At 53.1% G+C, this 27,484-nt stretch overlaps 9 protein-coding genes across 9 annotated transcripts; 3 read left to right on the plus strand and 6 right to left on the minus strand.

Moving 5' to 3' along the window:
- Positions 1-540: 540 nt before the first annotated feature.
- CCOS01_06657 (DEAD/DEAH box helicase) lies at positions 541-2,679 on the minus strand (the record flags this gene model as incomplete). The annotated part of the gene is made up of 1 exon (XM_060454825.1): positions 541-2,679. One exon carries the CDS (start codon positions 2,677-2,679, stop codon positions 541-543), a length of 2,139 nt encoding a protein of 712 aa, XP_060314525.1.
- A 1,604-nt stretch (positions 2,680-4,283) lies between these two features.
- Positions 4,284-4,671, plus strand: CCOS01_06658 (uncharacterized protein; the record flags this gene model as incomplete). The annotated part of the gene is made up of 2 exons (XM_060454826.1): positions 4,284-4,522; positions 4,644-4,671. The coding sequence occupies 2 exons, from the start codon at positions 4,284-4,286 to the stop codon at positions 4,669-4,671; spliced, it is 267 nt and encodes an 88-aa protein (XP_060314526.1).
- Positions 4,672-7,731: 3,060 nt separating this feature from the next.
- Positions 7,732-9,554, minus strand: CCOS01_06659 (immunogenic protein; the record flags this gene model as incomplete). The annotated part of the gene is made up of 3 exons (XM_060454827.1): positions 7,732-8,967; positions 9,024-9,213; positions 9,271-9,554. The coding sequence occupies 3 exons, from the start codon at positions 9,552-9,554 to the stop codon at positions 7,732-7,734; spliced, it is 1,710 nt and encodes a 569-aa protein (XP_060314527.1).
- A 1,073-nt stretch (positions 9,555-10,627) lies between these two features.
- CCOS01_06660 (uncharacterized protein) lies at positions 10,628-10,927 on the plus strand (the record flags this gene model as incomplete). Its single annotated transcript, XM_060454828.1, has 1 exon — positions 10,628-10,927. The coding sequence occupies one exon, from the start codon at positions 10,628-10,630 to the stop codon at positions 10,925-10,927; it is 300 nt and encodes a 99-aa protein (XP_060314528.1).
- Positions 10,928-12,749: 1,822 nt separating this feature from the next.
- Positions 12,750-13,223, minus strand: CCOS01_06661 (uncharacterized protein; the record flags this gene model as incomplete). The annotated part of the gene is made up of 1 exon (XM_060454829.1): positions 12,750-13,223. One exon carries the CDS (start codon positions 13,221-13,223, stop codon positions 12,750-12,752), a length of 474 nt encoding a protein of 157 aa, XP_060314529.1.
- A 3,079-nt stretch (positions 13,224-16,302) lies between these two features.
- Positions 16,303-16,748, minus strand: CCOS01_06662 (uncharacterized protein; the record flags this gene model as incomplete). The annotated part of the gene is made up of 2 exons (XM_060454830.1): positions 16,303-16,386; positions 16,452-16,748. The coding sequence occupies 2 exons, from the start codon at positions 16,746-16,748 to the stop codon at positions 16,303-16,305; spliced, it is 381 nt and encodes a 126-aa protein (XP_060314530.1).
- Positions 16,749-20,054: 3,306 nt separating this feature from the next.
- CCOS01_06663 (uncharacterized protein) lies at positions 20,055-20,450 on the minus strand (the record flags this gene model as incomplete). The annotated part of the gene is made up of 1 exon (XM_060454831.1): positions 20,055-20,450. One exon carries the CDS (start codon positions 20,448-20,450, stop codon positions 20,055-20,057), a length of 396 nt encoding a protein of 131 aa, XP_060314531.1.
- Positions 20,451-21,889: 1,439 nt separating this feature from the next.
- On the plus strand, positions 21,890-24,144 carry CCOS01_06664 (uncharacterized protein; the record flags this gene model as incomplete). The annotated part of the gene is made up of 3 exons (XM_060454832.1): positions 21,890-22,339; positions 22,392-22,815; positions 22,868-24,144. The coding sequence occupies 3 exons, from the start codon at positions 21,890-21,892 to the stop codon at positions 24,142-24,144; spliced, it is 2,151 nt and encodes a 716-aa protein (XP_060314532.1).
- A 914-nt stretch (positions 24,145-25,058) lies between these two features.
- On the minus strand, positions 25,059-27,478 carry CCOS01_06665 (lysyl-tRNA synthetase; the record flags this gene model as incomplete). The annotated part of the gene is made up of 4 exons (XM_060454833.1): positions 25,059-26,371; positions 26,463-26,639; positions 26,753-27,131; positions 27,362-27,478. Coding segments are annotated over 4 exons (1,986 nt in total), but the record flags the coding sequence as incomplete, so codon positions are not given.
- Positions 27,479-27,484: the final 6 nt, after the last annotated feature.

Raw genomic sequence — 27,484 nt, forward strand, 5'->3', positions numbered from 1 at the left:
TTGAATATACCACCCATCTGATGAAGTCATACATTCGAGAGTAAGAAGGAAAACCCAACTCTTGACTTCGAGATTACAAGACTATGGGCTAATCAGGTCAATTCCATCAAAAGCAGAAAGAGTCTGTGTCAACTTCTTATGCATTCTGTCCAATCGACGAGAAGTGTTTGTTTCCTCCTCACTTCACGTACTCTCCCAAGCAAACCAACCCCTTTTCGGAAGTGTGTGTATATTCACGGGATAGCAAAAGAACGACCTGACGCATTTCTCACGTTCACCTGAAAACGGACCGCAAGGTCTTCAACTGATGACCTCCTAGCTTGCCTTCAAACGACACTTTCGCGGCCTCACGCCTCGATTCAGATTTGTTCCACGTCAAGCGGCTGGGATCATTCTGAGATGAGATGGCCTACATAGAGCCATCCAGCTGCCAGTCCACATCAACGGCAATACACAGCAGTACGAACCAGTCGCTATCCAAATGCAAGAAGAAAAACGCTTTTATTTTCAGCGCCTTCTTGAAGACGGAAACCTCCTCCCTCAATCATCGATACCGCCCCATTCGGCGCCAGCCTCGTCATCACCCACCCTCCTTGCATTCTTAATCCGAATCTTATTCGCGGCCGTAGCCCCCTCCCTATTCGCATCCTTGCGCCTCTCCCACTTACTCTTTGACGAAATCATGGCCGCCCCGTGGCTCCGCCTCGCCTCGACGCCCTTTTCCCGAATCTTCTTCTTGTCCTCCTTGCTCACATTCGGCAGCGCGTCGAGCAGCCACTTTTGCACGTTCGCCTCCTCGCCCTTCTTGCCCGCCTGCCTCTCGCTCGCGGCGATGACGTTGGCGACCGTCTTGACAAAGGGAATATCGTCCGTCGTGTAAAACGTAACGGCGACGCCGCCCTCGCGGCCCGCGCGGCCGGTTCGTCCCGCGCGGTGGACGTACGCGGCGCTCGAGCCGGGCACGTCGTAGTTTACGACGCCGTTGACGCCAGCAAAGTCCACGCCGCGCGCGAGCACGTCCGTCGTGATGAGGATCCAGATCTCGCCGGCGCGGAAGCGGCGCATGATGTTCGCGCGAGCCTTGTCGGCGAGGCCGCTGTGCAGGGCAGCGATTCTGGTGGGACCGCCGGCGGCGAGGGGGATGTCGTATTTGAGCTCCTCTTCCAGGGCCGTGGCGCGCTCAATGGTCTGGGTGAAGACCAGGAACGGAGGCCGGAGAGGTGGTCCCGAGTCGTCTCCTGCTGTGGGATGAAGGAGCTGGCGGAGACCCAATAGCTTTCCCTTCTCAGTTGCGGTGTAGATCAACTTGTGTGTAACGTTGGGGACGGCCGTGTCCTTCAGACCGACTACCAAACGAATCAACGGTTTGGATGCTGGTCTCGCCAACTGTGCCTCAGTCACCAAAGTCTCAATGTTTGATCCGAAAGTCGCAGACCAGAACGTAGTTCTCAGCTCCGGGTTAGGACAAGCAGACCAGATCGCCATGGTCTGTTCGCGGAATAGGGGGTCCAACAACACATCCGCCTCGTCAAGAATCAATGATGTGACAGTCGGAACTTTGCGATCCTTCTTTGACGACGCCGTAAGGAAGTTGTAGAATAGTGCGGGTGTTGTGACGAGGATGTCAGCCTTTACGACAGACTTTGACTTGACCTGCTCGGTCTCGCTGTCCTCGTCCTCATCCTCATCGTCTTCTGACTTCCCGCTCTCTTCCTCTTCCTCGTCCTTGTCCTCGTCCTCATCCTCGCTCTCGGCCCTATCTTCTTCCGCAACTGCGAAGCGCATGCCCTTCTTCATGCCGGCTATCTTGATGCCAGAGTTCAAGGCCAGCTTGCGTCCCTCGTTCACAATCTGGAAAACTAGCTCCCTTGTCGGCGCAATGATGATCGCAGACAGATCATGCTTATCCTTTTCCTCGCTGGACCCTCTCTTATGCATGATGGAGTTGATCGCGGGGATCAGGAAGCTGATCGTCTTTCCACTGCCTGTCGGCGCAACGGCAAGGAAATCCACACCCTTTGAGACATCTCCAAGCTCCTCATTATTCGGCACTTCTTTCAGTGCCAGTTCTGGCTTCAGCAGCAGAGGCAAGGCGCCCAGCTGCACCTCGGTCGGCACCTTGAATCCCTGATGCGCGAGGTTGTCCGCCAGCAGCGGCGCAATGTTGTAGTTCGTCCGAAGCTCGCGGAAAGAGGTCAAGGGCTGCGGGTGCAGCTGGTTCGTCTCCTTCTCAACCTCGACAGCGACCTTCTTCTTCTTGCTCTTGGTGACCTTGGAGGCCTTCTTGTGGCGCTCGGAGAGGAGCGTAAGCTTCAGTCGGTGGGAGCGAAGGATCTGTCGGCACTCGTCCTCGGGGAGCAGAGTCGCCTTTACAGAAGACGCCTTGTCGGCCTTTTTGGCTTTCGCAGCGGGCTGTTTGACATTTTCGGATTCTTTAGGGGTTTCGGACTTGGGGGGCGCGAAGAAATCGACCTCGGGCAGTTGTTCCTCTTCCTTCTCTTCGATCTCTTCTTTGCCTCGCTTCCTCTTATTGCCCCGCGCTGAAGACACCTCGTCATGGAAAAGTTGGGGGTTCGTTCGGTTGCCGGCGGATGGCAGGTTGGCCGCTCCTTTGTTCGCGTTCTTGGCACCCTTAGCAGGCTGTTTTATGCCGCGCGACAACACTTTGAGAATATCCATGGTTGATTTTGCAGTTTCCAAATGGAAGAGATCCCAAACTTTGTCCGCCGGCTTTCCTACAGTTGCGCCTGGCATGGAAATTTTAAAGTGGGAATGCGGACCGTTCCCGCACAGTTTCTGCACTGTACGGAAGCATCGACTTTCGGATTGGTCAACTTCACCTCAAGGACGCCTACTTTAACAGCGACTGTAGTCAGCCGTTCGTGAAGGAGTACATTGGAACCACTTTAGCAGTAATTCTACAGAGGGCTGTATGCTATTGCTTTAAGATGTCTTGGTCGCTCTTGTTGCTTCTCTCGACCTTTTCTTACTTCTCTGAAATATCTCAACATGAATAAAGTGAGTTGACGTTCATTTGGTATTTGTCACCATGTGATCGAGCCGAGACCCTTAGATGCAATATCAAATGGAATTTGAGATTGAGTGAACGACTATGTTTTTGAGTCTAACAGCCTCTTCTATGTGCCTTGATTCCTCTCGTCTTTATGGTAGTCTTGAGTAGGCTCTAGTTCATGCAGCTTGACATAAGACCATGAAGGCTGCTCTAGCTTTGCTGCTGTTTCGCTGGAACATAGATCGATCGGAAGCTATGACCATTCAAGTTCCATCGCGGCTTCAAGGCTCACAAATAGAGAAGAGTGTTGCTGGATTTTACTTCTTACGAAAGCCACAGAGATACAATCCCAATCAGCTTCTGGTTCGAGCAGTAAAGCCAAGTTCAGGGGGATAAGAGGATAAATTGAGTATCAATAAGCACTTTGATAAGCCACCAACTCTTCATTGAAATAAATAGTCACTCAAGTTCTGAGGTTCTTCAACGAGTTGAGCTCCTTGATCAAGTAAATGCCTGTTAAGAGAATCTTGCCTGTCTTGGCCAGTGAACTCGTTTGAAGACGACTACGAGCGCTCTCGATTGTCCAAGGGTCTCCCTCGAAGCCAGGGGCTCCAAATTCAATTGACGAGAGCACAGATTTCAACTTACTCTCTTCCAATCATTTATACTGCGTCGAGTGCTTCAGAAACATGCATGCCGCCCTCCGAGGATTTATCTAACTTCAAATGAAGCGAAGACCAAGGATTGGACATAAGGAGGCGCTTGATATGATAGACCATCTGACTTCCCGCTTTTCCAGTAATTTCGTATGTACGCACTTGCTTTTTGATCATTCGAGAGCCCCAGAACACAAGTACCGTCAAAGTCCATTCATTGCCTCTTCTGGCTTTATTCCTCAGAGCTACAAGTCTAAGATTGCCTTACGTATATATTTGAGCCAAGAGTCCCTTATAACAGCCTCATAGCATCTGAATTCGCAATGTTCTTCTCATAAAAGTGAAGGTTTCTATTGTATCTGGTCAAGCTTTTCTTCATGGGCTCATGTTGAACCGTAACTTATAGGAATTTCGTCTCATCTTGAACATCATGTTTTTTCCCCAGATTAATACAAAGGATTCAGTATTTAAGTTGTCTCAAACGGTCACAAATGTCCCTATAGCAGTAATCATCTTTGCGGCGTCGTTTATTCTGAAGTATTCACTAGATCGGTCCATCCAACATTGTGTATGAGTCCTTCTGCGGTGCTTATTTCCTGTTGCTCTTTGTATTCATGTGCCCAAGTGAAGGTAGTATACAGCCAGCCTCTTCGCCACCTTCGACGTATTCGTACAAGCTTAGAGACAGGCTACGACCAGTGCTGAACGAGGCGAAAGTCTCTAGTCGTCCGTCATTACCTGGTATTGTCTTATACCTTCAACATCGAGAATTCCGGCTGCCCTTGACCAGGACTACACCAGCACCGTCTCATGCAGCACTAATGACTTGCCTTAGCTGTGGGAGGTCAGACCTATGGGCAGGCTATGAGCATCAGCAGACACGTGACACGTTTTCCATGCTGAGGAAAATAATCAGAGGATCAACTTGAGGTGCTCTCCTCCAGCTTAGGAGAGGGCCAAGATTTTACTTACAGACGGATAGGTACGTCCAAAGGAAGTTGAAACTGGAGTGAAGCAATAAGCGCCTTCTTCACCGAACACACGCAGGAAATACATCGGTGGTTCTAGAGGAAATTCCAACATCCCTTGCGAAGTTCTTAGGTGTTTAGATACAATTCTAAAATTGTTCGCTCCTGTCGTTGGCTGAGGGGAAAGTGGCGAGCCAGAATGGTTGACAGCCCTCGTTCCTGACCATGCTTAGCTTCGCTAAAGCATCGAAGGTTCCAGCATGCCTCTGCCTTATTGCCATTTGCTGCAATTTCTGCTGCGTTGCTTCCCCTCTACACCTAATTATCGGCCTCACAGCATGGCCTAAGGCGAGTGCGCGCTTCCGAGCTCCCATAACGAAGGCTGAATATTGCTATTCCTTTCCTAACGTTACGGATACTTGCTGTCACTTTGCTCACACTGTATATCGACCATGATCTTGATGCTTCCATTCTCAAGATCTCTCAAACACCTCAAAATTGGACCTGCTTCCGTTGTCTCCTCTGAATACATCATCACCTTCTCCACCACAGGAAAACACTTACTCGCATTATCCACACCCACAAGCAGGATTAAAGGTTCAAGATAAAGTGGGAAAGAAAAAAAGCCCACAGCTCCTTCTCCACCACTATCAAGTCTTGAATAGAGTCTAGACCTGTATGTGCGGATATCGACCCACCCTAGCAATGTGGATAACAGAGATTCGCGCCGACTTTACATCCAACTTCAACCCTCGGCATCCCGGCCCGTCGTAACATTTCCTTAATCTAAGTATGCAAGTCATTATCTCACGATCCACGAGATCATTCCCAGATTTCGAAAGAGAATTCTTTAGACTGACGTTGATTGGTCAAGGCATTTGAGCCTGTCCAACATCATCCCAAGAGACAGACAGACTAGGCAGACAGGGGAAGAAAACTCGTTCTTTTGTTTAGGAAGCTTTGATAACATCTTTACTTTGGACCATGCTCATTACCGTACATACCGTACCGTTTTAGAACCCCCAAAAACGGTCTCCTGGGCTCTGGTCATAGCAAATGGCTCAAGTTAAAACATTTACGTAAACCCGTCTCGGAAAGACAAATATCGAGATGAACTTGATCACAGCACTTTCTCTCTTCTGTGAGAACTCGCAAGACACACACGATGACCATGGAGCGGCAACCAAGCCCACCGTTCATCCGCCCTATCAGGTCTCCGAGCTCGTCAATAGCCAGCCCGATATCAAAGCTCTTCCGCGCTCCCCCAAAATATCTCGTCTCGACTCCAAGGGGTTGTCCTCATACACGAGAGGAAGCAGTTCTAGGACCTCAATCTCATGAATGGACACGACGCCATGGACTCTCAACTCAGCCACCTCCAGGTACAAATCTCCGAGACCTCTCACACGGAACATTGCAAGATCCTGAGGACTAGAACGCTGTACCGAAGAAGCTTAAATCGTCCAAGCCCATAAAGTACTGATGGCCCTACGCCTTTTCCCTGTCGCAACGCTGGGTGCGCATCAGTCAAACACGTACTCCACCCGTGACCTTACACATCCACCCTCACATGAACATCACCTTCCAAAACGACAGCCCCGGTACCCCTCCTTTCGCATATACGAAGAGCGGCCAAAGTGACATACAGACCTCACCTAAACACACGCGCACACACGGAAGAGGCGAGACGAACCTGAGGCACATGCGGCTACTGCGAAAGAGATCCATCCGTCCGTCCATCCGTTCGCTTCCCCCTCAAAGGAGGAGACCTATGTTCGTGCTTCGAACACGAGGCCAGACGAAGACGAAGAGAGGCACACACTTCGCCTTTGCCGTCACTTTCCGCACTGACATGAAGTTCTTCCTCCTCCTTTGCATCCGATCGCATCTCACCCCTTCCTTGCCTGGGTCTGCGTCCTGACTCCTGCGGTCTTCAAGAGCGGATGTAACCCAGCCCAAATGTGATGCCAAGCGACAGACAAACGCAAGGCACCTCTCGATTCAATCTCAATCTCAATCTGACAATCTGCCTTACCATTTCAGCTTCATCTGACGCAAATCAGAAACCTGGGGTACATGGACGACGAGTCGGCCATGAAATCGCGTAGCGTTGCATCCGTTTCACGCTTGTTGACTGACCCTTTCTGGAACACGAAGTCGACAGTCTCTCGATCCGGACGGAGCTCGCGTGGTGAAAAAGGATGGGGTACGGAGTTGAAGTAAGTGAGCTTGGACCTGTCATGCTTAGACACAATAACTGACTGACCGTTATCGAAACTAGACTTATACGTCAAAACGTCGAGGACGCGGACGGGCCTGACTGACATGACTTACGTGTACACGGCAGAGCGAACAAGACCGAGCCACAGGAAATTGACTCACATGTCACAAGTGTCACATGGCGCAAGAGATCAAGGGGGAACGCACACACGATTCTAGACGACACGCAACGAGCTTCTATTAAGTATTAAGTGAATGCGAACAAGCTGACACCGGCCCTAGTGGCCAGCACAGACGGTTCCATGCAGTCTTTTTCCACCAACAGCATCTCCAAACTCAAATCTGACGATTCCTGACCCTAGCCCGATATGAACCAACACACACAAGAGGTCCGTCCATCTTGTCGGACCAAGGCGCTTCGAATTTTTTGTCGTGGGTATTTTCTTCTCGTGTTCTTGTCTGGAGCGACGGGTATAACTGGGTATCAAAGCATCAAAGCAGGATACTTGTGGAAAACAAAATCAAAACAAGAAAACAAGGAGCAGAAATGACTTCGAAACGACTGAAAGTGGAACGGAATCACCTCCCGCCAGTTTTCGCCTTCCGATGCGTGTGCTGTGTAAAGAGGGAAATAGGAAAGGGTATCAGGTAGAACCAGTCTTGACGGGGTATCTTGAAATGCAGGTCCGATTCCAGACAAACCCATCCAAGTGAAATGAGTTGTCACGTGATGTTGCTCTTCCTCCGAATCTCGATCCGATGCTATTGCACTTTTTTTGTGGCGTTTTGTTATACGTTTTTTGCTTCATTCAGTTGATCATGACGACCGACGCTGGCTCTTGCGACGAAGAGACAGCGAACCCCATCTCGCATTCTATGCGGCGGCGGTGACGGGGGCGGGAGTGGAAGAAGCGACGTTCTCGGGCTTGTTCTCGGGCTCCTCAGTGGCCTTGGAGGTCTCGGCAGCAGGAGTCTCGGTGGCGACAGCAGGGGTCTCCTCGGGCTTCTCCTCAGTCTTCTCGAGCTTGTCGGCAGGCTTCTCAGTCTTGCCACGGCCCTTGATGGTAGCACGGAGCTTGGAGAAGGCGCTGGTCTTCTCCTGCTTCTCAGCCTCCTCATTGTCGGAGTGGGCAGGGGACTTGGCAGGGGACTTGTCACGCTTGCCGAAGCCGAAGGGAAGGGAAGACTTGCGCTTCTCCTTGAGGTCAGGGCGGGGCTCACCGTTGGTGGCGGGGGTGACCTCCTTGTTCTCGACGGGAACGGTGCCAGGGTTGGCAACGTCAACAGCGAGGGGAGTGGTGGCCTCAACGGGAGGAATGACGGGGGCGGACTCAGCAGCGGGAGTGACCTCGGTCTCCTTGGCCGGGGCGGGAGTCTCAGCCTCAACAGCGGCGGCAGCCTTCTTCTCCTTCTTGCCGAAGACACCGAAGATGCTGTTGCGCTTGGTGGGAAGGGGCTTCTTCTCCTCCTTGGCGGCCTCGACGGGCTTGTCCTCAGCAGCGGTCTCAGTGGCAGCGGCGACAGGAGTCTCAGCAGCGGGGGTGACGGGGGCCTCGACAGCGGGGACCTCAGCGACGGGGGTCTCGGTGGCAGCAGGGACAGCGGGGGTCTCCTCCTTGGGAGTCTCGGCGACAGCGGGGACAACAGGAGTCTCCTCCTTCTCCTCCTTCTTAGACTCCTCCTTCTTGCCGAGCAGGCTGCCGAAGATGGAGGCACGCTTGCGGCTGGCAGAGCGACGCTTGGGCTCCTCCTTCTTGACCTCCTCCTCCTTGGGGGTCTCAGCAACGGCCTCCTCAGTGGCGGGGACAGCGGCGGTCTCAGCAGCAGGGGTCTCGGTGGCGGTGACGGCCTCAGTAGCGGGGGCCTCGACAGCCTTCTCCTCCTTCTTCTCCTCCTTCTTGGCGGGCTTGAAAGCCTCCAGTGCAGTCTTGTAGGCCTCAGTCTCGGTAACGGTGGAAGCGAGCTCCTTGGCCTCGGCGACCTTGAGCTTCAGCTGGGAGATCCAGTTGTCGCGGTCCTCGGCGTTGGCAGCCTTGAAGGTGTGCTTGTGGCCCTTGGCGGTGAAATGGAACTTGTTAGCGCCATCGGCAGCAGGCTCAGAGGCATCGGCCTAGAGAATAATCGTTAGCATGATATTATTGGTGCAAGTCATAGTGTGAAACATACCAAGTTGATGACACCCTGGGGAGCGGTCTTGTCACCGAAGAAGAGGAGACCCTTGCCGGTGTGGGAAGCCCAGGCGGCGTTGTGGTGGGCAGTCTCGGTAGACTTCTCGCTCTTCAGGTAAGAGGAGAGGTTCTTGGACTCGACAGCATCGGATCCGAACCAGAAGAACTCCTTGGAGTAGATGAAGTTCCTGGGGAATAGCCGTTAGCACATGCGACACAATGATCTTGAAGCGCGCTGTACTTACTTGGGGAAGTTAATGCCCTTGTGCTCGAGGGTGCCCTCCTCGACGGGGACAACCTCCTTCTTGGCCTCCTCAACGGGGGCAGCAGCCTCAGTGGCAGCGGCCTCAGCAGGTGTCTCGGTGGCGGTGGTGGTAGCCGGGGTCTCGGTGGCAGTCTCGGCGGCAACAGGGGCGGCGGCGGGAGTCTCCGTCTCAACGGGCTTCGTCTCGGCGGCGGGGGCCTCGGCCGTGGTGGTGGCAGGGACAGTCTCCTTGGGGACCTCGACGGGCTTCTGTTCTTCGGCCATTGTGTATGATGTGTGGTGTTGGAAAGGGGAATTGGGTATCAAAAAGTCAGGCGGTAGACTTGGGTATCACAATGAAAAGGTCTTTTAGAAAAGCACTACTAAAAGTACTGTATTGGTCGTGTCGAGGGGGTGGTGTAAGGTCTTGGGTATAAAAGAGTTCAAGAATAGAACCTCTTCTGGGGAATAATGGCAAGAAAAAAAGAAGACCTGTAAATGGTGGCAGAGGAAAGACGGGAAAGGGAGAGAAGGAAATGGGAGGTAGAGCGGGTTGCTGGGGGTACTTATTTGCGAGAGGGTGACGAGAAGAGGCTTTGCCCTTGCCAGGAGGCCCGGTTGATGGAGGCTCACACGGTCCAGTCAGTCCCTTGCGAAGGAGGAAAAAAGAGGCGTGGGCCCGTCGTGAGTGGCTACCCCCGGGTAGGATAGAGGTGAGGTACCTTGGAGTGTGTGTGTAGGTACTTTGAGGAAGGAAGGAGGGAGGCGTGGGTAGCTGGGCAGACAGACAGAGAACGACCGATGAGTGGAAGTGTGTCAGTCAGTGTCAGTCTAGGTAGACGGCGGCACTGGCGTGGGAGGTTGATGAGCGGTAGATGGCTTGGACGAGAACGGTGGGAATGCGATACGGTGTAAGACTGTGAGGTAGGTAGACCGTATGGCGGGTACGAAGTACTGTACGATCAGACCGTATGTAAAGCGATGGGGGAGAGACTCGAGAGAGGGAGAAGGGGTCGCAAAGGGCCAGTCAGAGTGGTCGTCTGAGCTTGATGAGAGAGCGCAGGCAAGTGCGACGAGGATGGGAGGTCTGCTGGTCTGCTGGAGAGCTTGGGCGCAAAGGAAAGTGAGGAGGACGAGAGAGGTCCAAGGTGTGTGAGTGGTGAGTCGTGAGTGTGGTGTGTGTGAGGTTCAACAAGCATACGATGAAGGACAGGGGTCCGGGAAAGAAGCCGTTCCAAACGGATACTTTTTAGTGGGGGTACTTTCCCTCGCTGTCGCGGCCCTGTCACCAATGTACCTACCTTACTGGATGTACTCACATACCTGAGGCTGCTGCACCTAGCATTCAATACTGCGTGATGTGTATGGCATGGCATCACTTACCTTTCTTTTTCCGGTCTGCTTATTTCTATCTCTTCTGTTCCGTACCTTGGGTCAATCTCTGCCTCTCTCTCGACTCATTATACGCGGCTTACCTGATCTCCATGTTGAGGTGTTACTCCGTACTGGTGGTTGCGATGCGCATCTCGGGAAATGGAAATGGGATACAATCAAGCCTCCAGTTGAGGTACGAGATGCCCTGGTCTAGCAAGAAGATAAGATACTTTAGTTTCCCCTACTTTCAGCAGCACGAGCGAGTGCCTCAATGCTTGCGATGAGGTACACGTACTTGTACCTTAAAATGGGAGGTGGGGCATGGCATTTAGTAACTCATCCCCTGTCGCTATGATTTTTTGGCGTGTTTCCCGCTCTCAGTTGCGTTGCCAGAGAGTCAGAGGAGAACGAACTGAACGTCGCGTGCTGGCCCGTGCTGCGCGCAAGCGAGTGGGACGAAATTGCCAGACCCGTACGGAATACCTCAGGTACCCTGCCCTACCTTTAGCTGCATGTGCTTGGGATCGAACTGCGTGTTGCGTTCTTCTTCTGCTGCTTCGTGTCGTATCGTGTGTGCAAGGCGAGAGAGAGAGACTGGAAGAGTGAGAGAACCGTATTGGTAGTGTAAAGAGCCAAAGTAGCCAGAGACTCACATGTAGCAGTACGTGACCCAGTCGCCGCGCCTAGATACGTACTGCGGTATACAAGATACTTATTACATGGGGGCCCAGAAAGACAAGAGAGTGCAGGACGAGCAAGATGCAAAAGACGGACAGGGGGTACAAGGACGAGCCTTTCCACACCTTGGACAGCGTCAGGGGTGCGGTACAGAGGTACATGAACATCCATGCCCATGCCTCGCCATTCCCTGCCTGGACCCTGCTGCTTTGCCGGGAACATGCCATGGTGACCCACTCCCGCCGCCATTCCCAGACGTTAGTGGCTGTCCTAATTCATTTGTTAATCTTTTTTTCTGAATGAATCTTTTTTTCTTTGCTTCTTCTCTCTAATACGCAGCAGAGCAACGCGCCCAGAAAGGTAGTATGTAGAGAGAAGGAGAGAAAAGTCGTTCGCCGGTTGCCCCTCCGATGCGACGACGCTATTATCCGTATAGGATAAGGTATCCGTACCTTCAACCACAGGCTCCGTTGTATCTTTTGTTGTTGGAAAGAATGGGAACAACGAGAACAAGAGAACCAAACCAACCGGTGTTGAAACATCGTAGCCGCCGCAGACTCCCGCTCCCTTCTTTACGCCGCCGCACCCCGACGGCCCAGCAACCGTTTTAGTCGTTTTTTCTTTCTAGACCTTTTCTCGTTCTGTCGTACGCGACCAACAAATTATCAAAATTCACAGTGGACCATAACGAGATGGCTGGGTGATTTCGATACGCGCTGAACCCGGGCCTGGAACCTAGCACCCGGCCGGGTCCCTTTCACAGAATCCAACAGACTGTCTCCATCCAGCCAGATAAGGTATGGATTAGAAAGGGAAACGAAGAAAAAAGGGGTGCCCGCGACGGCGGCCAGACAAGTTCGCAGACTCGCAAAGCAGACGTCGCAGTTTCGCTACTAGGAATATTATTAGTTGAACCAGCTGGCGCTGACTGCCTGACTCTGGGAGGCTTTGCTCAGCCTCCTGTCACCGGCGGGATGTGTGTGTAATAAAGTTCCCTTCTTGGTGACTCATGTCGCACTGTAATCTTCAGTCCAGGCCTCTTCTCCTGATACCGCTACTTTCTCCCTGGACCGTTTCTGGTTCACCGTCCGTATCCCTCTCTGAGAGTGCTAAAAGTATTGCAAGTATCCAAGGAGTATTGGGTACCGTTACATTCGATGGCCAGACCTCGAGGCCGTGACGATCGAAAAGTGGATGAGGGGATGTTGAAGGCTGGCATGAACGAATGAAAAGGATACGATGCTCTCGCGCCACAGGCTCGCAGTACCAAACTTCCATGGTTCCTCACCACTTCCCACACACACTGCTTAGAAACAAAACAACAAAAATGGGGTGAAAACTAGAAACGAGAGGCTTCTCAGGAAAGTAGGAAGAAAGAAAAGCAGTCCCTACGCGTATGTGGCATATCGATTCCAAAACAGATTCACTTCAAAATGGCTTCTCATCCAGCCAGAAAACTCGCGTGATGTCCTGCAGCAAGCCCATGACGGACGTCATATTGCGGCCGCCCACCCTTTCGAGGGTGATGCCGTTGAATGCGCTCCATTCTCGTGCATTGCATAGGCAAGCTTTTTGCAGGGCAAATCGCGACACCACCAAAAGTAGAGGTGTGCCCACCCTGCAACCACAACGCACCTCCCACGACCACCTCAGAGAATGAATGGATGGGTAGCAATGAGAACCAGACGAGAGCTTCAGGACTGGTTGGTTGGCTCCCCGATACTCGCCTGGTACAGTACCTAAAAGGCACAAATACTCGCCGTAGGCACATGAATCCGATCGATCGTTCTCACGCTCCGTAATCCGTCTTCCAGATGTGTTCTCGTTCGCCGTATGGGCCGGCTCCCTCTGCCCTACACGAACACATGGGAAACGTTGGAACGAGCGGCCAAGTGCCGGCATGGCTGGGCAACCTGTAGCGGTTGCCTTCCATACCGTCGCCTTTCATATTCCGCCCTCCGTTCTGAAGGGAATCTCCCGTCTTCTCAAACTGTACTGTTCATTCCCACCGTTTCCGCGCCCTCAGCCCAGCCCAGTGCCGTTCCTTTAACCTCGTCCACTAGTCCCTTCCATAGCACATCGCTAGAAACCCCCGAATGATTTGCGTGTGTCGTTGGAACTTGGCAATTTTGAGGGACCACCACGCTCGCCTACTACGGCTGCAAAACGGGACTCGAACTTCGGAGAGAGGGTCTACGCTAAATTCCTCACTATTTTGCGACACGCGCCTTTGTCCTGTTAGGTCATTTTTTCAAAGGGGAGCGAGACATGGCCGGTCCCTCGTTAAAGCAGAAAACCCTTGGGGCCAAAGATCCACATGGCCAACGAGTGTGTGGGCTTGCAGGCAAGGGGAGAAGCCTGAGAGGGGACAGGAAGAGGAAAGAATAGGAGTCAAGGTGGTCCCCTATTAAAACGACGACCACGCCATAGGGCCACGATGGAGAAAATGGGGGGCCAGTACGCTACCTCACGCTTCCTCGTCCAGATGTGCCGCTAGTCCTGCTAGCTGCATCCTCTTTAAAACCATGTGACTCAGGCAAGATACCGTCTTAGCAAGATTTATCCAGAGCGGGAGTGTCGATCAGTCTGCGCACCTTATCCCAAGGCTTCATTGGACTCGTCGCACGACAACTGACTGCGCTGATGGAGGGGCATAACGGTATGGGTGTGAAAGGTACTGCGTGTGAGTGTGTCGCGTCTTCCATGGACTCGATGGCGCGCTCTCATTCAGAGTTCGCCCAGCATTCGTCAAGTTGTGAGCCAAGTGAGGCCGGGCAATGATATGCGGCGGCCAGCCTGAGGGCCTTTGCGCCTGCGCCCTGCGAGACTGTGCAGAGGCGGCGCCATGTATTTCCATCTGTGTCCGTAGATAGGCGTACTGTAACCTGCCAGTCCTGCCAGTCACCGTTAGGTTGTCTCCCTTTATCCTAGGCGTGCTTCTTGTGCTTCATGGACATGACAATGCAGGGCAAGCAGCCAAATGTTTCGGACTCTGCCTCCCTCCCGTAGCGCGGTCTTGGTGTTCACTCGTCGGTTGCGCCAATCTGTATCTCGTAGTTGACTTGTGTCCATAGATATTGCATCTTGACTCTCAAGGCGTGGCGCCACTCGGTAACCGTACGGATACAGGATCCTCCTTTCTGGGGGGCGCGCCGCGTTACTGTCGTCGTAACGGTAGCAGACCTGAAAAGGAGAAGTCGTTCAAAGAAGACTCGACTGAGGCCGGCACGATGGATCCACTGTAGGAGACGACAAGAGACCATTCTCATGACAATCAGAAACAACAGCCGCCCGACACTGTGCAACTGCCAATCAATCGGAGATCCACAGGCCCTTGACTTGGACCCATTCCGCATATTTGATCCAAACAATCCTAGCTGCCGCCAGGCCCAGTCTTGGTCAACAGACAGGGACTGACGGGGATGTAGGGGGCCGTTCCCCTGCCTCTCATGATCAGAGGCCACCTACGGGAATTTTTCTTTCCTCTCGAGATTCTCAGGACCACAGCGTAAGAACAGGATACATTAAATCTCCTCCACCGTCCGGTCCTGACTGTTGGCCTGGAAATAGGCACACATTGCTGACCCGACGGCTTCCCCAATCAAGTCTTTCGAAAGTTCAGAATCCAGAGTCCAGACGCCAAACGCCAAACGACACTCCATCAACAGCTCCGTTTGGGCGCGTGTCCATCAAGACTCTAGACCTGCCAAGAGGACTTGCGGCTGACTCTAGCCCGCCGGATTCCCAGACCAGACCCCTCGAACGCAGCACAGCATATCCCCAACGAAGCGAGGTTTGTATTCGCACAAAGTACCCGCCATCGTTTGGACATTGCTTGCTGCTTGGGTGACCATCCGTGACGGGGACCAGATGCAGATGCGCAGGGACGGCAAATTACGGCCACTGCCGAGCTAAAAATTGCTGACGGACACGGCCTTCATTTCAACAAAGAGCCTTGGGCCGTCCGAGTCGGCCACTATTGGCTCCGTGGGGTTCCAGCGCGGCGCTACCATCGTGATCCCATTTAACCACTTGGCCATTCTCGCCTGAAGCGTACCTAGCTTGTAAATTAGGTGATGAATGATTGCGCCCCAATATCTGTACCTGACATTGAGCAAGCCATGACAGACGTTCCGAGCTGGTTGACGGGCGACAGCGGACAGTCAGTCCGCCACGGACAACGAGACCGAAACCAGAAAGGCTAATATTCGGAGAGTCATGCTTGGCCACTATGCGGTGCCCCTGAACGGCGCGATCTTGTCCTAATATCTAGCTGATCGACATGCCTGATGTCGTTGGAAGGCCATCGGGAGGTCAACCGAATTCGTCTGCTCGAGGTGGCCGACCGCTCTTTTGATCGGTTTGGAATTCCATGGGATGGGTTGGCTTGGGATGAAGGGGCCACCCGTGGAATGCGATTCGATATCCAGGATGCCCATGAAGTGAAAGCCGAATGAATGTCGACTTATGCCGTCAGATGCCACCACCAAGCCCTGTCAAATGCGGGCTGCGCGTACCTCAGTCAGAACTGTCCTTCACAACCCTGTTAGCTAATCCCTGGTCTATCTCTGCTTTGATTTTACTTCCTAGGTTGGGAAGTCGCATTTGCAGCGGATTTTCATGTGGACCCACATTGCGACCAGTCATGCTGGCGGTGGCTCCAGGGAGAGGCCCGGCAGCCGGAGAACAGCTCATTGCTGTGGGACGGAGACTCGGAGCCGGGCGTTCGTTGCCCCTCGAATTCAAGATCCGCGATGGTATCGCTTCTTGTCGCCTAAGTGGGGTTTTGGGCGATGATGAGGATAGCGAGCAAGGTTCACGCGGATCCCATAACACTTCAAATTACCATTTCTAGGCTCTGTCTTGACTGAGGTAAAATAGAGTTGGCAGTTGGAATCTTCGGCAGACAGCGAATGCGTTCATCAGACCACGTAGGTACTTCGTACGGGTAGACGAATGCAGCCCTGCTTGGCTAAAAGACTTAGATGGCGAAATCGTCATCTCCCCGATCTCGCTGCAGAGCGCAGGCCACCTCGCCATCATCTCCCTGATCTGTCTCGACGAACTGCAGCATCGAGCAGCCGAACGCCCTGGTTTAAAACGGAGCCGTGGTTGCAGTCTCAGATACACATGACCGGAGGCGGAGGGGCACGGAAGGTGAAAGGTTCTGGTGGCCTGGCTGGGAATGGTGTCAATGATGACTGGTATCGTATCGGATCGCCTGGCGTGAATCCTAGCACCAGGAATCTCGCGGGTGGGTGCAGCCGAATCAGATTGCTCCGGGTCGGTAGTTTGGGAACGTATTGATGTATCTGTGCCTGTATGCTGAAGGCCCGAGACGGCAGATCTGGTTGGGTCTTTTGAGTTGTCAATTATGTTGTAGTGTCTGGTCGGTTCTCGGCCAAGAATCAGGATCGTGACTGACATCCATCTTCGCTGGCAAGAACGTTACGTAAGACAGAAGAAGTCTTGGAAAGAAAAAGCATAAGGTACCTTAGGTGATGTAGGTAAGGTACATCGAATATCGAATAGAACGGGAAGTCAGCAAGCAGGAACATCATCCCACCCTCGTTCCTTCCAGTTCCATGTTTGTAACTTCAGGCCAAGGCAAGCACCAAGTACCTCAGGTTAGGTAGATGGCGCCTTCCAAGTTCACGCTGACGGAACAGAGCAGGTTTTCCCTGGTTCCAACGTACCTACTTACCTCAGGCAAGGCTCTAAGAGATAAGTAGGTACCTTGCTTTGCAACCTTCGCTACCTAGGTAGGTAATCGTACCAACTCCGTACTGACCGAATGTTGAAGTATCACCACCATAGTAGTCGCCCACGTGCCTCGAACCCGTCCAAGGCAAATCTGCCCAGCGCCACCCAACATCGTCACAGCATTCCTATTCTTGGTCTTCTTGTCATGTACCATACTCGGGGCTGCGTTGGCAGTGGCTGAGAGACCTATCAACGGCAACCGATAGATCACCACCCCCCCCCCCCCCGGGCCTGTTTTGCGTATGCGCATGATCGTACTTTATTCCCTTTCCAAGCAGTGGAGATCCATTGACCGTTCGATATGCCATCCCCGGTCCGTCCATTTTACGTCATCTGCTATCTTGCAACCTGTCGTTACTGCTGCAGCCAGGTAGCACGATACAATCCGTTGTGTCTATCAGTTCGTCAAATGTACAAAGAAGGCTATGGCCATACGGACATAATGACTAGAACTAGGCATCCTCACGAGCACACGCACATGATATCTTGTACCTAGATAACATACCTATCCCGCTGGTTCGATGAGCCGCCCATGCCGTCGTCTCCCATCTGAGACAGACAGCCTGGGGGCGTCTAGCTCATAACGGCTTTGTGGAGTGAAACATTGACACAGCACGGAAAACTGCAACCACCGCGACACGGCTCCCACGGCTCGCATTCCCTGAATCTACAATAATCTCACCGTCGGTATAACGATGTAGCAGAGTACGCCAATGATTTGGACACACTTCGCCGGCTCGCCCGGCTTGCTTGCTTCGCCTTCATTGATCTTGCATTTCGCCCGTTTGGGACAAAGAATCTCGATAACCATATACATCCCCGCGATTCAACTCGTGTGACGTTGATCACCCGAGTATTAGATACAGCTTTGACAGCGCTGTCCCGGACTGCGGACCCACGGGGCCTTGCAAACGGGATCGGCCGGAGTATATCAACTCCCCTCTCGTCTCAGCCCACGCATCCCGTCGCCACGATTGCACAGTTCGTCGGAGCTCGATCAGATGGGCCAGTACTGGAGCTGTGGTGTGCGCGGTGTTACTGAGCACACCAGTTTAAACGCAAATAACCCGGCCACTCAAGCGCATTATCGGTCACCCATCAGTAGCTCAGCTGGTGCTTGCTGATCCACGAAGCCCGTAGGTGAAACAAACCCGTCTCTCGTTTGATGCAGGTGGGGGCTAGATTGAGACACACGAAGAAGTGCAGGCATTTCACTGTAGTAAAGCGATGAGGCCGCCAAGTTTGACCAGAGGAGGCATTTGAGATGAGTCCGCGCCTTTTGCTGACAAGGTAACCCAGGTCAAGCAAAGCAGCTATGTCCGAATCTCTTCGTTTCCCCAACCTGAGATGGCTTGCCGTCAGTCAGAGTTCCGGCCACAGTTGAGCGCAGCAACATCGAATAAAGGGTAATAATTCGATGTTTGCGAGACCTGAATGTTTACCATGTCAGCGATAAATGAGGCGGTAAAAAGGGAGTATCAATGCCCAGACTTTCCGCATTTCTGAGTTTGTCCCGCTGACCGACTGAGTTTACCGTTGGCCGCTTCGAGCTTGATTCTCGGCCTCCTCGCCCAGAACGAATTTGCGGTGACGGTCTCCGATACAGCTCCGCCTCGGGGTCGTGTGGCTCGTACACCACCATTCATGTGTTGATCCCTCGTTGTCTTCACACCATGGGCTGGCAAGGCCCGGCACACAAAATAAAACGTTCATGCAAGCCCCGCCGTTGGTATGCACATGATGCATTTGGCTTCTCGGCTTGTCTCCCCTCACCACGTTCTAGATCCCCGCGTACCATTGCCAATGTCTCGCACCACGACGAGTCAAGTGGCCCGCCATCAAGCAAATCGGAAGGGGGGTTGCGCAGGTCGCATTGCTCGACTTTCTCGACGTCAGCCGTACCACATTTTTTTTTTTTCCTCCAGTCGATGTCTCGTTTGCCGTTGTCACCGCCGGTGCCGCGAATCCCTTAGACGCCATCCATCCAACCGTACCATCCGGCCTAGTGGCCATTTTTGGCGTCATCTATGAGATGTACTGGCTCGTTGGTTCATGCGGTACTTCCAATAAGGGATGCAGTTCTTATCACACCGCATATGAAGGAAGTGTGAAGTGTCAAGCCACTTTTTCGAGGCAGACTTGCCAAGTAAGATACTTTTGTGGCTTTTGAGGGCCCTCGTCCTGGGAGGTTTTATGTTTGCATGCTGTAGGCTTTATGTCGGCCGAGTTTGACTTTCAAGGGAAGTTCTGCGGATTTCCTTGCAGCTCTCCCATGCTTCAAGTCTCACGTCGCTTTTCAAAGTACCTAGGAAGGCCTGGGGTCTCGACCCGGCTGAAAATTGTGTTTGTTGTTGCGTCTCTTCTCAAACTTGAGTCTCGAGTTGAGACTTGATAATGCTCATTGCTCACCAATATCCCGTTTGGTCAAAGAGGCCGGGCACGTGATCGTAGTCAACGACATCTGATGCAGCTCACTGTCAATCCTCCTGCATGCCCATGAGAACGACAACCTTGTGCCTGCGTAAAGTCAGTCAGAGTTCCTCAGCGTGCCTCTTGATACAATCTGGCCCTTCCTTCGTGATGAAGTAATGAATTACAACCTGTCTGCAGATTGACAACGATGGGGATCTTGGGTGTCAGACGTTGTGGCATGTGTCCTCTCATGCCTCTCTGCACTTATGGTGTTATGGCTGTACTCGAGGAGTTGATCATACCATTGGCAAACACTGGGAAGCACTTCTCTATGCATCTATCCAATTTGAGTTCCCATTCAAATAGACAGGGACACAAAGAGACACCTGAAGATATCCAGCCAGTGGGATAGCAGTCGTTGATATTATCGACCTCAGCCCGATATCCAGCTTGATATGCTACCTGGCGTATAACGGTGAGATCATCTCACAAAGAGTACCGGCCTCAGACCTCTTAGTATGTGGAAGTCAGTGCCTACTTTGATTTTCGGCCGTTCTTCTAGCAGCTGTTGTTCACGGCGTCGGTGTCCATGGTCGTTCTTACTGCCAGTCGATTTCCCAAGGTCGCAAACTGAGGAAACACGCGCGAGTGATTCGAGCAGCCGGCTTGGGTGAAGGCCTTGGGTACCAAGCAGATGAGACACAGCTGATATGTGATGGTGTTCCTTAATCGCAGCCTTGTGTAGGGCTGGAAGTCCTGGTCCTTCGGAGGCGTGTGCTCGAATGAGGCCATCGCCTGTTCTGGGGAGGGGAGTTGCTGAATGGTTTCATAAGGCTCGGATGAGACTACGGTCTTCCGTCGTAGACTACGTTGTTTCGCTGGAACGCTATCCTCGTCAAGTCGCCAGTTACTTGCGTGTTCGCAGGCTCGTTGTACATCACGGTAGAGCCTCATACTGTTTGGTCGAGTGTCTCTCGAGGCATCCGTTGTTACAAAGCACAGCCGCCGTACTCACTCCGGGATATCTGCAAAGATGAAAAGGAGTAAGCAAAATACCTAGGCTCTGGGCGTGATGAGGCAATGTGTATCAACCTTCGCTATCTCAAACGTTGTGGCTGAAGCTGGTCTCCAAGCGAAGCCGGGTGGCTGAGTGACCTTTCTCCGTGACAAACAAGCTCGAGAGGTACATGCATGGTGTCTTCTGATTATAGATGGAAGAGAGGCCTGCTCTCTTGAGGCCTATGGGATTCGTAAAGCTTACAGGCACAAAAACCGTGGATGTCAAGCCCCCAGGTTACAGAGCCATGAAAGCTGGCGTGGATTCACATGGAGCTGGCTGACCGGGAAAGGGGGATGGGTGGTCCCTTCCCAGACTATTGCTATCCTGTCTCCTAGACCAGACACAAACTGAACCATCGCACAAGCAGATCTCAAGTCATCTACCGTATCATATACCATCATGGCTGTCACCGTCGAGAGCAACAAATCTGACCAGGACAGCAGAGCCAGATCTATGGCATATCTAACTGTTGTACCCATAGCCTCATCCTTCCTCCATATGACGCCTTAGTTCCTTCCTACAGGGCAAGTGATGTTGTTCTCAGCTTTCCAATCCGATAACGAGCTTAAGAAACACAGTTGATCCAAAATGTCAGACCAATAGAGCTCATAAATGACAACATTAGTCTTTGCGACTCATATCCCGCTCTAGGCTCATCTAGATGGCCTCTTTGTACTTCGGGAAGCCATAACCTCTGCCACCTGCCTGCAATTTACGTACCATCTGCCATCCTCAAGGTGACCGATCTCCTATCCCATCTCCCCAGCAACTCCCACAACTTCTCCCCGATCACCTGACCGTACGACTGAAAACCAAAATACTAAGCCTGAAAGGGGTCATATTTGGGAAAGGAAGGAGCCCACTCGAGTCTCCTTTCCTGGGCTGTGCAGTCTTTGGTCTTGGTATTTCCACCTTACAGTTCCTTTCTGGGCCACTTCCACTCACACTTCCACTTCCACTTGGGCCGACTTCACCTTTTGGTCACAAGCTATCTTCGTCACCCTCAACCTTACACAACCTTTCAGTCCTCAATTTTCTTCTCCAAGAACACCTAGTACCACTCCCTTCTCGACTACTTCACCCCCAACCTCTTTCTTCTTTGCCCGACACACAGTCGAAGACAAAAGCAACTTGGACTTTGCTTCACTAGCACTGTCCCAATTGCCACTCCTCCCTACAACCCCTAAATTATTGGTAATTGGCTTTCTTGCCCTTCAGTACTATCATTCCTCTGCTCTCGCCTTTTACGATCATTAGAGCCAACAAAGGCATACACTACTACTCAAGTATATCCTTCCTTCGGTAGCCAAAGACCGGCACTAAGCACGACAACATGACCCTTCGCCGGCTTCCCCGTACCTACAAGATGGAGCTCACCGTTCCCGCCGACGGTAAACTTCATGAAGTCGTCGGCCGGACTTTGGAGGAGCAAACAACGCACCAACTCAAGCTCGTCACAAAGCTCCTGGTCGGTCCCAATGGTTCTTTGCCTGACTTGCCTGCTGATTCACCCCCAAACATTGCATTCTGGGACAATCTTCGACAGAAATTCGTGACTGCTGGGGTCCGTCAGGATGACTCTGGCAACTCGAATTCCAGAGCAGATTCCAGCAAGGTCAAGAACCTCAAGGCGAACCAGACCAACGTTACTCTGGAAACGCTGTTGAAGGTGGTGCCTGTTGGGCACGAGATCATCGCCCACTTGTGGCTCATCGACACTGCAGCCGTTGGCAAGTTGGCATCAGCTTCGATGGGCTGCTACGAAGCCGTTGCGATTCATGTGGTAAGTCACCATTCCAAAAGCTTATGCTAAACTGAAGCTAACACTGTCATAGTCCAAATTCGACCTCCCTGCGGGCGAGTATCGGGACTGCGACTGGCTTCCGGAGCAATTGGCTCGCATGGATGATGACTGGCGCGCCAACATTGACATCCGTGGCATCGGCCGTAATCTCTTCGTTCGCGGCAGAGCCCTCAATACTAACCCGTATGCTAAGTTTCACATCAAGGATGCTCCCGCCTTTTGGTCTAGCCCCCAGAACCGCGATCACTTGCGAGCTATTTCGGAAACACTGTGTGAGGACGATTCCAGCCTCATCGAGGACTTTGCTCGCTTTCACCGCGATGAGAAAAAGCTCACTGAAATTGAAACTGCTTGGAGGCGTGGTCATGAGAAGATGGGCTTGGCTCCTATCGCCGAGGATGCGGACAAGCGCGGCAACATCTACTTGGCTGAGATGAGCTACAACATTCCCATACGTAAGTCCTCCGAAGAATTGACATGGTATACACATCGCTAACAAAACAATAGTACGGTCTCTGTCCCAGTACGGAGGAGCACTCACCTCTCTGCAGCTGCATGAAGTCCCCATGATGGACCTCCGCATTCTTGAGCTGATCCTTTCGGCTTGCCCTGCGCTCGAGATTCTGGGAATCGACAAGTGCGAGCTTCTTCATGTCGCGGACATCAATCCGATTCTCGACATCGCCTTCCGACGCGCCAAGAAGACTGGTAAGAAGCTGAGAAAGCTTCAGTTCTACCCTCGTTCTTACACCGAGCCGGCCCACAACCGCACTGGCACCCACGTTCTCTCATGGAACCCATTGAAGACCAACGTCGAGACAGGCCTCCTCATTACAGTCTTCTGGGCCATTCTGAAGGCCGTTCCCATGGGCATTGACCTCGTGTCCAAAGGACAGCCTTTCCGCCAGTTCCTCGATCTCGTGCCGATGAGGCCCGGTCAAGTCGCGGTATTCCTTCACCACGTGTTCAAGTGGCTCGAGGCCGCGGAGACTCCTGGCGCCTATGACTGGCTCACCGAGACGCAGAGTCCCGAGGGTCAGTTCCGCAACCCTGGCCTTCTCATGCTCGAGGATCAAGTTCTCCTCAGTATGCTCCAGGGAACGAAGGGGTGCAAGACGATGCTGAAGCATAAGCGAGCATCTTATTACAACGAGCAGTACGAATGCTGCCAATGTGGTTGCGAGATGCTCGCGATTCTCTTCCGTGAGGAGATGAAGTCTCGCGCAGCCGATCATCGTGTCTGCCGCATCTGCGACCTTCGGGGTGAGCTCAATGGAGAGAGCCACCATCGCCTTCATGACAAGAGAACAATGCTCAACCGATTTCTCTACTCGCCTAACGATACTGAGGACAAGACAGATCTCAGTGACGATGAGATGCAGAGCGTATCAGCCCCTCCTCGACGCAATCCCTTCATCAAAGGAGAGACGATCAATGGAACTCATCGTGAAGAGGCCGTTCACCAGCACCGAAGCCTGCCCAAGGTTCAAGTTCTTATCGACGAACGCAGAAACTTTGATATTCTCAATGCTGCGGGACAGGCTGCGATGTACGATGCCCAGGAGGCGGGCTGGTGGAAGGCTGGGATCTTCAATGATCACCCAACCATGACCAAACAGACTCCGTATCAGGAGATGAGAGTCGCCAACCAGGGCATGCTTCGCAAGCAGTCCTGGGAATACGTCATGTGGAAGAACTACTACAGGGACGCTGGCTTGGCCGAGCAGCAGGCGGCGGCAATGGCAGCTGGCCACGAACCTCCCAAGCCAGCCGGCTTTTGGTGAGAGAGAGCCCTCGAGAGCTCGACACGACAATCCTTGAGGCACCCATAGAGTCGAGGTAGCCCTTGGATGCATACATCAACAGCATTACTATCAGATATCACATTATTGGCAGAGCTGGCACGATCAGCCTCAGCCCATCAAGAGCAACAGATGACGTTCCGACAAACCTCTTCTATCCGAAACCCTTCGACCTCTCCTCCCACTCCGGAACATGACGAGACGATATTGGATTTGGAAAGTGGAAGACACTGCACTGTGCAAGATGGATTGGAAAGAAACAAGCTTTTACGTTTCCTCGTCATACACTATTAGACGGCATTGAGCGCTGCCCATTGAAAACACAACAAGATGGACAGAGAAGAAGCTGGCGGTTTCGCATTGCTTCACGATACTGCATCAGACGGCGATGGCCGCTGTCTGTCGCGAAGTCAGGCCCATACACCTCCAGGGTAGAGGTAAAAGAACAGACGACCCTCTCCATACGCACGATTACGGCGAATGAGAGAAAGGGATAATTGTATGATAATTTGCTGGCTTGGTTCTTCTCATTTGGCTCGATTGGTTTTGCTCTTTCAGATTTCCCTCATTCGGCATTGCAGCCAGATCCCATAATAAGATTCTCAAGGAATAGGCAGGGCTAGCTTACACAGTCCATAGAAGCAATAGCCATTCTCACCCTGGCGTCTCTGTGGCATGCTCTGTGGCCTCTCACGTGAATGAAGCACTCGGTTCTCTGTATGATGCCGCACCAGATCTTGTTCTACAATGTGATACATCTCTGAGTCTCTAATGTTGTACAAAATGATTACACGCTGCCCATGCGTCCCAACTCCATCTAACATTACAAGGCCAATGCAAACAACGGCTTTGGCTGGGGAAAATAAGGGGGTTCAAGATGAGATGGGGAATACCGCTCAGGAAGGAGACTCCCCCGACTGGTTAGATGTAGACTCCTCAGCCTGGGTAGAAGAACCCGCCTCAGACTGATTCTGCGGCCCCTCAGTCGACAACCCAACCACGTTCCTCAACGTGCCAAAACTCAAACAATCGCTGATCCGGCTGGCGCCAGAGAACAACATGACAAGCCTCTCCACACCACACCCCCAGCCACCCGTCGGCGGCAACCCAGCCTCGAGCGCCCGGATATAGCTCTTGTCGAGCGGCGCGTCCCTGAGCGGGTGCGGGTCGTCCGCCTCGAGCGGCGCGGCGTCCTTGCCGGTGCCGAAGAAGCGGTGCTCGGCGAGCTTGCGCGCCTGCGCGGCCGGGTCGTTCTCCTCCTCGTACATGTTGGCCAGCTCGCGGCCGTTGACGAAGAGCTCCGTCCGCGCCGACACGAGCTGCAGCGTCTTGGGGCAGACGAAGCTCTTTGCGAGCGGGGACATGCAGGTCGGGTGGTGCGTGATGAAGAGGGGGCCCTCGAAGGATTTGGGCTCGAGGTAGATGGCCGCCAGGCGGTCGAGGAGCTTGGGCATGGTGGGCGGGACGCCGCCGGGCACCTCGATCTTGCTGAGGGCCAGCACGGCGACGAGCTCCGCGTAGGCGTCTTTACCGGTCAGTTTTGGGAAGCGGAAGCCGAGGGCCTCCTCGAGGGCCGGGATGAACTCGAGCTGGCGGAAGGGGCGGGCAAACTTGGAGAGGTCGACGGGCTGGAGGGAGGTAAGTTTGGTATCGATGAGCTCCTGGCAATGTGTGGCCAGGCCGGAGAGAAGCTCCTCGGTGCGGTCGATGAGCTCGGGGAGGTTGGTGTAGGCGCTGTAGAACTCGCACATTGTGAACTCTGGGTTGTGCGTGCCGTCGATGCCTTCGTTGCGGAAGGCCGGGCCGATCTCAAAGACCTTGTGGACGCCGCCGACGACGAGGCGTTTGAGCCAGAGCTCCGGGGCGATGCGCAGGGAAAGCTCCTTGGAAGGGAACTCTGTGGCCTGGGTGGTGAAGGAGCGGGCGACGGCGCCGCCAGCGTTCTCGGCGAGGATGGGCGTCTGGAACTCGAGGAAGGACTTGTCGTGGAAGTAATCGCGCATGTACTTTGTGATGTGGGAGCGCATGCGCAAGACGTCGGCGACTTCGGGGTTGACCATCATGTCGACATGACGCTTCGCGGCCTTGGTCGCTGGGTCCGTCAGGGTCTGGGGGATCTGCTCCATCGCGGGGGACAGCAGCTCCGGAAGCACAACGGCTTGAAGCGTGAGCTCGCCGGTGCTTGTGCGCGTGGGCCGGCCGGTGATGGCTGAGGGGGTTGTAGTCTTAGCATCATGTCACCCAACTCAAAGAGAGCAGCCAGGAGCAGCGGCAGCAGCAGCAGTAAATGATGGGCTTACAGATGTGGTCGCCCTTCTCGATCAGCCGGGCAAAGAGCTTAAAGGTATCAATGTTCATGTCAGGCGAGTGGGCGCCGAGATTACGATAATTGATCATGCCCTGGATCTTCTCGAACTCATTGACAATAGTGACGAAGACGAGCTTGTTCCCGTGGAGACGAACGGATTGGACGCGGCCTGTGGCCTGTCAGCGAAGGGCCGATGGTGGTTAGGGACGCCGCCGGCCACAAGCTGCTGCGGCGACTGCTGCTGCTCTTGTGGAACGACGACTTGTATTTCATTCTGCGTACCATACAGGGTGACGACCTCGGCGTTGCCAGGGTCACTCAGCTCCTTCTTCTCCCAAACCTTCCTAAAGGCCGGGACCGACATGGGCTTCTTGCGATGGACCAGTCGCGGATGCGTCTCCTTAATCACGCCCTTTTCGCGCACTTCCTCCAGCGCCTGGAGGCGCATCTTTTTGAACTCTGATATCCTAACCGCTTCACTCTGTGCTGGCGTGTCCTGCTGACCCTGCTGCTCCGTCCCCTTTGCTACCCTATCCTTCTTCTGCCTCTTCCCTCCGGGCCCATCCTGGACGCTGGCGCCACTTGGTCGACCGACGTGGAAGGACTGGGCTAGTCTGGCAACTTGTGGTGTGCGTGTTGCCGGCCGCAAAAGCCGTAGACTCTGAATTAAAGTCATCGCGTCTGATTACTTCCTGTTAGCTTCGTGGTTCTTACAAGACCAATGGACTGCTAAGAAGGTTGGAAACAGTGAAGGATGTCAGATAATAGGCGGTTTAAATCAACCACAACAAAAGAGCTGTGTAAGTCGCAGCGGTTCTGAATTGCTTGCAATCATCATATGAAAGGTAGGATAGAGGGAGAGAAAATGGAAGAGCGGAGCTCAAGACTTACCACCATAGTCGCCCAAGAAGATTCTGGCTCTTCTTGGTGTGGCCAAAAGATAGTTTTAGGATCACCTTTGGTACAGAAATTTTGCGACAGCGCGTTTTTATCGTGGCCAGAAACGGGTCTTTG

Source organism: Colletotrichum costaricense (genome assembly GCF_030867565.1).
Source record: "Colletotrichum costaricense strain IMI 309622 chromosome Unknown Scaffold_6.1, whole genome shotgun sequence".
NCBI lineage: Eukaryota > Fungi > Ascomycota > Sordariomycetes > Glomerellales > Glomerellaceae > Colletotrichum > Colletotrichum costaricense.